Below are 12892 nucleotides of genomic sequence, written 5' to 3' on the forward strand. Positions count from 1 at the left end.
CAGGACTCATGCCAGCACTACAGGCATAGGCTTTACCCACTACACCACAGCGCTGGCCCCAGGTATTTCCATCTTTAATGTATGTGGCACACACTTTCAGCCCCCACACGCAAACTAACCAAATACTTAGGCCTCTGTATTAAAAAGATAGGGACAATCAAAGAGACACTTGGTTAACCTGAAGGATCAACTAATACTGGCAACTGATGAGTAAGGTACAGAATATTTGGTACACAGTCTTGTTAAAATTTTTTACCAGTTAGAGGATATTACAGGGTTATGTTTCTAAGTAAGGAACTAGGTGCATAGATATTCATCAGACTATTACTGCTACAGCTCACTATTAGAAAAAGAGATAATTATGATAGAAGAGATCATGTAAACTTAAGAGAACATTCTTATTTAGCTGTAGGCCACAGGATAGTAGCCTCCAAAAGGACTAGGATTACAGAGGAAAGAAAGGGCTGCCTGGAGGTGGTAATGGTTATTCAAGGACAAGAAAAGAAGCCAAACTGGCCCTGGTACAAATCTCAAGAACTTGCTAAACAGCAGAGAAAACTGTAAAAGGGAAACCACTGGAGAAATGTACATGCCCTTTGATTCAGTATTCTAATATTTTGTACTAGACATCAAAGTTGTTGTTTTTGATGATCCTGGTTTTCTGGAGAGTTGGCAGGGAATAGAAAATCTGCCTTGGTCCTCACAGAATTAGCACTGGCCAGAATATATGCTGTACTAGAATTAATGGCCTGGGGATACAGTAAGCAAATAATACATAGAGGGAAAGGACAAAAAACTCAGAACCTTGTTCCATAGCAACTACTGAACAACTACGATAAGCTTAATGTTTGCAAGTACATAGCCATTAAATGTATTTAAAGTTAATTCAGGCAAGATTATTTTCAAATCCAGTAAGATTCTGGACATGTTAAATAAAAAGGACTATAGAATCAAACACAGATCTGTAAAACTGTAAAATGCTATGCTAACAAAGATTGACTCATTCTCTAGTGATCTACTGATTCTTAGAAGACTGTCTTCCTCTAAACAAAAAAACTAAGAAAACAACCAATAAACTACAGTCTTTGAAATTGTGAGTCCTTCTACTCTAGAGACAGGGATGTGATGGGAGGGGAGGCGATAGGTACATGATTAGTAGAGAAAGAATAAGAGACATTTCTAGGTTTGTATGGGTAAGGGAACAGGAAGGATAGGCACATTGGCTTTGTAGGTGTAATAGTTAACAAGAGCCACGTTCCTTCCAACGGAACTACCAAACAACAATCATCATCTTAAGGCTTTTAGGCAGATAGCCATTAAATCTATTTCTACTAGTGAAGGCTCTTTCACTTCACTGAGAGATGCTCGGGGAATTATTTTTCTGAGAAAGCTGACATCAAGAAATTGGTGTAGGTAATAAGGAATCTGATTAGTGGCACTGAACGGAACTCCAGCAAAGCAACATTTCAGATGAGGACAATCTGATGCAAGCTTTCTGACTACTTCTACTTTTGGGTTTACTTCTGATGTATGCAAAATGGGAGGAGCTCAGCAGCAACAACAAAAAATACGTACCTTTGAACAAAGATCATCACTGGGACATACACTATCACACGGTTTGAAATTTGTCATCTTTTGATTCAATTTACATTTAGCCAAGAAAAAAACATTCTAGACACAAATACTGATAATAAAACAATGTTTTGTAATCAGAGGGAAATCAATAATACATAGTGGAAGGATTTTGTCAGCAAGAAATACAATAACAGTCTGCATGCTGTTTATTTTAGCTTTTACAACAAAGCAAGGGTTTGAAGAGCTTGAGAGTTCACAACCCACTGACTATACAGAATCTTCAATTCCAAAAAGTTTATAATAATTTGGGAACACAAACATGCATTGAATACTCTGTATTATCAGTAACTAAATAAAAATAATGCACCCATCATTCTCTTTATAGTTCATAATCAGTTATTCATCCCCTTCCATGTAGAACAGCCCGTTAAGGTACAAAGATCTTGGACAAAAACCAAGAAAAACACCCATGGCCTTATTTTGACTAATATACAGCCCATGATTTGTGTTCTGGTGAATTATACATTTAAATGAGTGATTTTTTATTTGAATATACAGACAGCAAACCAGACATTCTCAATCAATTGTGACAGATTGGATTTTGAGGTACATATATTTACTTGGGGGTGGTGGGATTGTTCTGAAGCCTATTGCGTTATATCTAAGATACTGGGCATTTTGCTTACTTCAGGTTAAGCTAGCAGTGAATGGAATTATTATTAAGGCTTTAGGAATTTTCCTTTAAAACCCGCAGTCTATTAAAAACATGACTTAGGTAAACAAAGTAGATCTCATCGAGTTGGCTTGAGGAAATATTTCTAAGGCTTTAAAGTTGTGAGAGATGATCCTTTTTTGGTTATGATTCATTTCTTCAAGCCTTTCTTAGGTGAGATTTTGAGGAAATATTAATCTATATTGTATTTTAAAATTTTTTTATAATCCTGGTAATATTGAGTATAATTTAAATTATCCTTTATTTAAAATAGAAGGAAAATAATACCAAAATACTTATTTGTAAAAAAGAACTTCATGATTCTTAAGAAATTATCTCCAAAGTCATCTTGACACGACTGAGGCCATGTCTGATATAATCACACACCGATTACTCAAGGAGGCTGAAGAAGTGTGACATAAGTTTAAAATGTAAACTGATATTAAACTTCGCTCCATGTGGAGACTAATCATGAGCAACCTTTCCACCATTACAGAGAATAAATAATCTGGAGAAACATTTAAGGTTCCTAGAAGAAATGTTTCTTCTTTTACAAAGTAATTTGAATTATAACCAGATGCATGACTCAAGTTAGATAACCAAATGCATCTCTAAAGAGCTGAAATAGTTTAATCACATCACAGTTTTACCTGATTTTTTTTTTTTTTTTATGCATCTCGAGTACAGGGTACTTGAAATTACCTCTTTCCAAACAGATTTTGGAAGGTACAATATGGAAGCTGTAATATTTATTGCTGTGTGTCTTGAGGCAGTTTTTCCTCCATTAGAGGCTTGGAGAAGGTTCTCTTGCTTCTTCTAGCTTTGTAAGGATCCACTGTTGGGGAAATAAACTGATATTTACTTATATTCTTCAATGAAACAAAATGTAATGAATGGAAATGTATAAGTTAGGTGTACACTGAGAGCCAACACGTAACATTCATACTGCAGAAGAGATCACTCATTTAAACTGACGAGACGGCTCAGGACAATAGTACTGGTTATGCTTTTAAGGTAGAAATAAAACTTTTTAATATTCTTCAAAAAATTCAAAGTAAAATGAACCTTTTTGAAAGAAAAGGATAACTTGGCAGCTGGATGAAGCAACTAGCATAGTATGAAAATTATAAAATTTATTTGAACCTATGTCAATTTTTTTTATCACAAATAGAAATGATTACATACAATTCTACAGCTGGTATAACATGAGAACATTTTTTCACATTGGATATTCTCATGATACATTTCTGTTTTAAAAGATTTGAAATTACACAAATAGAATGCAAATTTAATCCAAACCTTTCTACCACAATTTCCTTATTTTGGGGCTTCCATGATAGATCTCATTTTATTAAGATTTAACAGAGATATCTGTGCCACTTTAACCTAAGAAGAACCTAGTATGAGTAAGCAAGTCAGGAGAGAGAACTGAACTCAACAAGCTTCTCTGGATGTTTCTGGCAAAGGAAGAGGATTAAAATAAACTCTCTGGAGTAAAGTCACAAAGGGATTATATGGAAAATTTTTTAGCAGAGAAACTGAAATAGAGGGGTATGGCCTTCAGCAACACGAAAGAACATGAACTTGGCTGGTGCCGTGGCTCACTAGGCTAATCCTCCGCCTGCGGCGCCGGCACCCGGGGTTCTAGTCCTGGTTGGGGCGCCTGGATTCTGTCCCGGTTGCTCCTTTTCCAGTCCAGCTCTCTGCTGTGGCCCAGGAATGCAGTGGAAGATGGTCCAGGTCCTTGGGCCCTGCACCCGTGTGGGAGACCAGGAGGAAGCACCTGGCTTCGGATCGGCGCAGCGTGCTGGCCGTAGTGGCCACTTGGAGGGTGAACCAATGGAGAAAGGAAGACCTTTCTCTGTCTTAATAAAAAAAAGAACTAAAATTGATGCTATTATGCTCCATTCTGTCTCTCTGGTTCTAGGTGATGTGCATATTTAGGTTTTACTTTTTCTGTTTTCTACTGTTGAGTATGCAAATGTTGCCTAATATGTATATGTCTAGATAGAAAATTATAAATCACATGGTAATTGGTCCAAAATATGTGGAGCTGGAGTCCCCTTGTTTGGGTACAGATGTGACTAGTGAAACAGGTAAACAGTTACACCCAGCCAGAAACACCACAAACTAGTACTGGGCTCCTAGCATCCTACCTTTCTACTACTTTCTGTATTGTTCCTGACTGGGTACAACCATAAAATACATTCACTTGTAATTCAGAGCACATGGCTTCTTTACTTGGAATTGACATAGCAAGTCCCTTTACATGTCAGGAACAGTATCTTAGTTATGACCAATGAGGTTAGATAGTCAATTCATAGTTTACATTTTCTTCAGTTTACATCCTTTTAGTTGCTGTAATTCATAAAGTATATATAGTTTATTACAGAAATATGGAGAGTTTTTCAATTCATATCAGTCCCGTTTTGAGGACTTTGAGGTTAACTGGCTTTCCACAAAGTTCTATAGATAAGAAAGAGTAGAACCAGGTTTTCTGACTGTAGCTGTGACTCCCTTTGCTGTGTGTCATGCTATGGTACTGTTTTGTTGTTGCTGGTTTTTTATTTTTTTTTCCAATTCATGTCCTGGCTGCTGCTTTTCTGATCTCTGTTGGCCTAGAAAAGCAGTGGAAGATGGCCCAAGTGCTTGGGACCCTGTACCCGACCAAATGGGAGACCTGGAAGAAACTCCTGGCTTTGGATCAGCCCAGCTCTGGGCATTGAGGCCTTTTGGGGAGTGAACCAGCAGATGGAAGACCTTTGTGCCTGTCTCTCCTTCTGTCTGTAATTATGCCTCTCAAATCTCTTATTAAAAATGTTAATAAACTTTACTGGAGAGAGTGACCTTCCACCTGTGGGTGCTCTCACAGATGAGTGAACTATGGCTGGAGGTGGGCCAGTCTGAAGCCAAGAGCTAAGAGCTTCTTCTAAGTCTCTCACGTGGGTGCAAGGGACTAAGCATTTGGGCCATCCTCCGCTGCTTTCCCTGGCACATCAGCAGGGAGCAGCCAGGACTTGAACCAGAGCCCACATGAGATGCTGGCACTGCAGACAGTTGGCTTTACCTACTACATCACAGTATCGCCCCTATTTCTGTTGGTTTAAATCACTGAAGCTATGCTTAGAAAAATCAGCAACATAAGGCTACCCTTTCCCTGCTAGATCTGACTGATTAACACTATAATTAAATAATTTTATTTCGTTGACTTTTTTCTAAACCAAGACTTATAGTTAGGACTTAAAATAAACAATTTTATTTGAAAAGTAGGTAGGAGTGTTGAACTGAATCTAGTGTTTGATAGAAGTATTATCTAGTTACATATACTAAAATCTGCCACAACACAAAAATAAAAACCCAAATAAAACATGTTTTGAAAAATACTTCACTTACTGAGGAATTCCTACTTGGGTTAAGACTCATTATACTTACCCTAGCATCCTCTGGGGTCTTGAAGTTAATTATTTTTCCAAACTCTCTGGCATGGAATACAGATTTCACCCGTTCCTATAAACAGAATATATAACTTCCTTAAGGAGAAAATCCAGTTGCAGAAATACAATGAAGACATACCACACATTTTTCTTAGTCTATTCTTGACACATCTACCTTATACAAAAAATGTTAAAAACCAAGAATGAGATGACTGGAGCATAGGGAGATTACTGATGCCATAGACAGGAGTGTCAATTGGTAAAGTCAACAACAGGAGTCACTGTGCACTTACTCCTCATGTAGGATCTCTGTCCTTAATGTGCTGTGCATTGAGATTTAATGCTATAACGAGTACTCAAATAATATATTTCACTTTGTGTTTCTATGGGGGTGCAAACTGTTGAAATCTTTACTTAATGCATACTAAACTGATCCTCTGTAAAAAAAAAAAAAAAAAAAAAAGAAACTATCAACTCCCAACTTGACTCTCACTGGGATTAAACATGACAATAGGTCTGATCTGATTTCATCATCATTAAAAAAAATCATCTATTATTTTTCACTTTATGTTTCTGTGTGGGAGCAAACTGTTGAAATCCTTACTTAATGTATACTAAGCTGATCTTCTGTATATTAAGATAATCGAAAATGAATCTTGATGTGAATGGAAGGGGAGAGGGAGTGGGAAAGGGGAGGGTTGTGGGTGGGAGGGACGGTATGGGGGGGAAGCCATAGTAATCCATTATTCGTACTTTGGAAACGTATATTCATTAAATAAAAGTTAAAAAAAAAAAAAAAAAAAACCAAGAATGAGAAACCATGAAGAACCAAAACATAAAAGACTATATTCTAATATATTCAGTTTCAATAAACCTAAATTAAAAAGCTTAAGGAGAGGGGGCACCGTGGGTTAGGCCATGACCTGCAACTCCGGCATCCCCTGTGGGCACCTGTTTGAGTCGTGGCTGTTCCACTTCCAATCCAGCACCCTGCTAATGTGCCAGGGAAAGCAGCAGAAGATGGCCCAAGTCTGTGGGCCCCAGTCATTGTGGCTATTTGGGGAGTGTACCAGCAGATGTCTGTCTCTCTGCCTATCAAATAAACTTTTTTTTTTTTTAAAGCATAATGTGAGATGTCAATTGTTAGGGTCAAAAGGGTTGATAAGGATGGAAAAGAGGTCAGTCTGGGAGTGGTACTATTATCTTTCCTCTTCAAATAATTGCTCTGACAGTTCTAGGCATCAGCCCATGGAATCACGATTAAATCAAGCTTGAAAGTACTACATGTCTGTGTATATAAACATATATTGTAGGGATATGTATTTCTGACGCTTTAATCCAGTCATGTAATGAGGATGTATAAACTGGAGAATACACAAATAGGGTCTTTGTGGGAGAGAACTGTCTAAAAGCAGATATTAAGTATTTGAGAGATAAACAGTGGAACTACTGATGAGGATGATGTTTACTTCTGTAACTATGGGTAGGATCATAGAGGGAGCATAGAGGAAATTTTGTTCACCTAAGAATTCTTATAAGCAATTTAAATACCTAGGCAAATACAGACTCTAGAAGATATAAGATTCTTCTATTAAAGATTGCTGATAGAAGGTCTCAAGAAAAGATGGAAGGGGAAAAAATCAAGGAGGTAAGAGGAAGTGTGCTTCTTAGAAAGGGGAAAGCATGAATTAGTATGGTCTAGAGGAGAAGCTGAAAGCTATCCATTTTTTTGAATGTAGGGGTGGGGTTCTGTTATTGCATATAAAATGAGAGCCCAGTAATGCTGTTGATAATATAACTGGGGTCCAGCATTCTGTTCTTTAAGCCTGAGTAAAACAGCAAGTATAAAGGTAAATCATATCAAGGTACAGTGAGATTTATTAAAGAGGCCTATTTTAGTGTATTTTCAATTCCAGCTTTCAAAAATATCTGTTCAACATACCTTTGCTTCAATGCGCAATCTTCTCCCATGAACGATGAATGGCTCTTTGGTAAATTCATCAAAACTATACTGCCACTCACATGTAAGCTGTCCAAACGTTCCCTTTGTTACAAACAACACCCCACTGTGGGGAGAGGGGAGAAGAAGGGAGGAGGGAAAAGAATCCACTTTAAAAATTGAAGCACTAATATCCAGTAATGACAGGCTACACATTCTTTGCAAGTAAATGTGGAATATTCACCAAGAAAAACTATATTCTAGGTGATACAAAATCTTTGTTAAAAAAAACTGGAACTTTTACAAATATATGCTCTTAGATCATAGTGGAACTGAACTAGAAACAGCAACAGAAATGGTAACATGGATATTTCGAAGGACTTGGAAGACAAGACACACCTAAATAATCTATAAGTCAAAGAATCTCAAAGGGAATTAGAAAACATTTTGAACAGAATGAGAATGCAACATAAAACTTAAATGTAAGGTATTTCATAAGAAACAGCAACCATTTAGAGAACCAATTATCAACCAACATTTTGAGAAACTTTCAATAATGAATGAATTACCAGAATTATTTTTATTACTAAGGATCCATGTAAATGTATTTCCTAACCTAAATTAGAAACAGGATTTTCTAACCACATTGAATAGAATCAACATGCCTACAGCCTTAAGATTTGGCACAGGCAAAAAGGCATATTAATGTTAGCTTTAGACAGAAACTTCAAAAAACCACCATCTTGGGCTTTTTATTTCAATCAATTTTTGTTTTCCCATGTTGGAGGAAGAAGTCAATAAATGAAAATTCCTATAATTCTTTCTATCCTTCCTTGAAACGTCTTTCTTTCACAGTATTCTTTCTGGTTGAAACATCAGTTGTAGGTATAACCTGAGATTCTTTTAAGTCACATATACTTTTAAGTTAGAGAAACAGCTTGTTCCTGGCTGGGATGGAAAAGTATAAACTAAGCTTTCAACCTCTCACTTCAACTTTCTGTCCCTGATCTCCTCTTTCACCAATCCTGGATTACAGAGACAGGGAGGACAAACCGAGCAATTCTCCCTCAACCAGGTAAAAACTCAAAGACAGATACAGTCTATTATAGCAGGTTCCTACCACTCCCTTTACTGATTCAAAACTTGGAAAGAAAAATCTTAAGTATCAACATCACCTTTTAATAAACTGCAGTTAACTCACTTTCCCCTTTCTCTGTCATGATATGAAGGGATTTCAAAAAGTTGTGAAAAATGGAATTAAAAAGTTTATTTTGGTGCATAAGAATTTTGAACTCCATAGTTTCTTCTAATACACCTTTGCTATGAACTTTTTATACATGTGGCCTTATCATACATGTGGCCTCATTTAAAAAGGTCTATCATATTGAGAAAATTTTTTAAATGTTGCAAGATTTGGGAAAAAAACTTTGCAGCTGACTCTTCTTTAACTGGAATGGTCATCACCATTCTGTTATCAAAGGGAGGAACAGTAATAAACAGCTTGAAAACATTTGATGAACAGAAATGACTACTGATACAGTGTTATACAGGTTTAGAAAAAGTTATATGTATATTATGGCACATACTTCTAAATGACAACTAGGCAGCCGTTTATAAATTAAAGATCTCTATATGCTGACATGAGACAAGCTTCCAGATTATCGATAGCAAGTAAAAAATTAAAACTCAGTACAGAACAGCATAATAGATTTTTGGCATGTCTATTCCTATATACCTGAACAGGCACAGAATATCTCAAGGATACGAAGGAAGCAAGTAAAAGGGGCTGTCTGTGAGAAAGGGAGCAGAGGCAGTGGTATCTGAGATGGAATGAGGTCTTACTTTCACATGTTTTACTTTTAACACTGTATGACTTTTCTCCTTAAGTTACTTTAATTAAGATAGTGCAGTAAATTTCTGACTTAGAAATTATTGAGACTCAGTTGATTTTAAAAACATTAAAAATGATGGGGCCAGCGCAGTGGGTTAACGCCCTGACCTGCAGTGCCGGCATCCCCTATGGGCACTGGTTTGAGTCCTGGCTGCTCCACTTCCCATCCAGCTCTCTGCTATGGCCTGGGAAAGCAGTGGAAGATGGCCCAAGTCCTTGGGCCCTGCACCCATGTGGGAGACCCAGAGGAAGCTCCTGGCTTCAGATCGGTGCAGCTACAGCCGCTGTGGCCAACTGGGGAGTGACCCATCGGATGGAAGACCTCTCTCTCTCTCTCTCTGCCTCTCCTCTGTGTAACTCTTTCAAATAAGTAAATTTAAAAAAAAATTAAAAATGAGTGGAAGTATAGCAGTAAAGCTGGAGCAAAAGGTACGTATACAACCACACCTTGTGAATACTGAAAAGAAGCTCTGAGCACTACTTTCTGTTTAGCCCTAACTTTTCCTCCTTGGTCAAATTTGCACCCTGTGCCACCCAGCAATCTCAATCTTAATCTGCACTTGCTCATTCCTTCCCCTGGTTTAACAATAATGACTACTGTACCCTTGCTCCTCTAAAGCTAGACCACAGTGTGTTTTTTGCAGGTCTGTCTGAAGTTGTCACCATAGCCTGGAATATCCACAAAAGTGTTATCTGTTTCTACTGGCATATGTACTTATGCTAATAAATTTATATGTATTTTAATGAATAGATACCATCAGAGGACTGCTGATATCTGGGCGAACCTAAAAGTGTGTACCTTAAGAAAAAAAAAAAAAAGTTGTACCTTTACAGAGGGGAAGCTTATCTTTCAAAGAGGTTAACTTTATGGAATTTCTGTGCTTACCTGAATTGAGTGAAACAAATACTAACATTTAATTTACAAGTGTGTCTGCACATGACTATGTGTTAATTTGTATGCATACACAACGCTGAACACCAGGCTTGCAGAGCAAGAAGATCAGAGCTAGCAGGGATCAATGTGATTAAATGGAACAAAACAGACCTAACAACTTCTCTCACCTCAGGAGTGGCTGATAATTAATGCATTATCAAATTACATTAGAGAAGGAAAGCAAGTTACCTTCTGGTTATCATGAACATATCTGTTTTATTGATCATAACATGGGTAAAATATCTATGTTTTGCAAATCTTCCATTTTCCATGACCTAAAAAAAAAGTGAGACAATAAGAAAACATGATATTACAATAATACCTTATGATACTCTAAAAGCCATTTTTTGACAGAGGTAAGTCATTAACATAAACAGTAAATATACATGCATCAGAAAATTTAAGCATTTACAAAATCATTGCTGTTACCTTTCTTAAAAGGGATTACTCACCTGCAGCAATGTCAATCATTAATTTTTAGGAGCTATTGTTCTCACATAAAGTTTAAATTCAGTCCAATGTAGTTTTAAACTACTACAGTAATTTTATCTTAGTATATTTTTATTTGAACACATCTGTACCAAACTGCTTGAAAAAACTAACACATACCTAAACATATGCATCACATAAATTACTGCTATCATCTGCCTTGGAAGTCTTCTCTGAAAGTCCCTATCTGCCTTGTAAACATGTTTTGTCAATCTCATAGTCCATTAAAAACTAAGGAGCAGAGTTTCCAAGTCAATGGAGGACTCCAAGGCCTACTTCACATATGTAATGGTCTTTTAAATTTATTTTCCAGACTGTTTTTAAAAATTTCATTTTCAGTAACATTTGCTCTAAAGATGGAGTTACTCGGGCTATTTAAGATATTTATCAGGCTATACTATTCTATAAATATATTTATCATATGCTACTGTTTAAAGGCAAGCAATGTAACTATGACTAAAATTCCTCGGAGTCACAATGAGGAGTTAGCCAAAATGTCAGACATCTTGAAGAAATTCTAAGAGAATACTGAGATTTTTAAAAATTGTCTACCTTAAAGCTGTTTTAAAATTCTAAAAGTATTTGGCTTTAGAACGAAGCTAAGCAGTGACTTAATAATCTTGATATAGAAAGATTGTAGATTAGTGTTCACTTTTATTGGAGGCCAAAGTTTAAAAAAACAACTAAAACAGCAGGATTAATGCTAAATTGTATGGAAGAAGTTCCTAACTTCAAAGATTTGAAAATATTGAAGAAAGTATATCATTACTATATAGACAGTAGGGAGGACAAATAAATATAAACATCTTGTATTACAAATCAAAAAGAGATAACCACAAATTCAGAAGACATAAATTTATCAGATAACTTCTAAATTATATATTTATTTATATACAAATTATAAATTTATAAATGGAGAACCTAGGTGAAATTATGTTTTAAGAAAATATTATTATTAGAGAAATATCAAATATATTAGAAATTAGTTACAGATGAAACTCAGGTATACAAAACCTAATGAGTTTGTAAATATAAACAAAAAATGGGTAATAAAAGGATAAGTATACATAAGTTTAACAAGTAATGTGTAGACTGTGATAAAAGCTATAATAGAGAAATATTTTGAAAATCAGTGCTTCATTCTAGATATTCACTATAATAAAGATTTTATTCATCTCCCAAATTTTATACTTATTTCCCTTTCAATGTGACCCCAAGATAATGATGATTTTTGAAGGATGGGGTGGGAGAAGGAATTGTTGGGGACAAAATTATGGTAAAATTTATCTAGAATAAAAAAATATGGTAATACCCAGTAAATTATGAAAGGTAGTGAATGAGAAGAATTACCCTAGTAGACATTAACATAACTTATAAAGTTGCAGTAATTAAACATTTTTGGTGCTGGTCAAAGTGTATATAGACATACATTCTTTATAAAGAACAGATCACAGAAACTGACAAGTATGCACACAGGAATTTACAAAACTCTATATCTGAAAGTAGGAATTTACAACATCTAGAGTTTCAAAATTAGCATATACTATCATATAAATGGTTTATTTTGGTAACTTTTTAACAAAAGTTAGATCATTACTTCACTCTTTACACAAAATTAAGCCACAAAACCATGATTTATGCATACAAAAATGACTACAAAAGTATTATGAAGAGTTAACATTTATATACTCCTCAAGTGGGAAAGGCCAAAATAAAACATCCATAAAATATAATTCACAAAAAGTTGGTGAGTACACAGAAATTAAACACTATTGAATGGCTGAACTATAAGCAAATAAATAACAAAAATCAAAAGACAAATTGGTAAAATGTTTGTCAATACACAGATACAGAACTAATTTCAAAATATGGTGAATTCTAGCAATTCAAATAAACCAACCAAAGGAAAATGAGTAAA

At 35.7% G+C, this 12892-nt stretch overlaps 1 protein-coding gene across 3 annotated transcripts in view; it reads right to left on the minus strand.

Moving 5' to 3' along the window:
* Positions 1 to 1682: 1682 nt before the first annotated feature.
* Positions 1683 to 12892, minus strand: part of VPS13A (vacuolar protein sorting 13 homolog A) — a 248013-nt gene continuing 236803 nt past the window's right edge. For all 3 annotated transcript variants that reach the window (XM_051858844.2, XM_017341940.3, XM_070050552.1), the window contains 4 exons: positions 10675 to 10760; positions 7664 to 7787; positions 5720 to 5794; positions 1683 to 3122 (listed from right to left, as the gene is read on the minus strand). In XM_051858844.2, coding sequence (XP_051714804.1) covers positions 3072 to 3122; positions 5720 to 5794; positions 7664 to 7787; positions 10675 to 10760 — 336 coding nt within the window. In that variant the 3' untranslated portion in view covers positions 1683 to 3071. The remainder of the gene's footprint in view (positions 3123 to 5719; positions 5795 to 7663; positions 7788 to 10674; positions 10761 to 12892) is intronic.

Source organism: Oryctolagus cuniculus, chromosome 1 (assembly GCF_964237555.1).
Source record: "Oryctolagus cuniculus chromosome 1, mOryCun1.1, whole genome shotgun sequence".
In the NCBI taxonomy this organism is placed as follows: Eukaryota; Metazoa; Chordata; class Mammalia; order Lagomorpha; family Leporidae; genus Oryctolagus; species Oryctolagus cuniculus.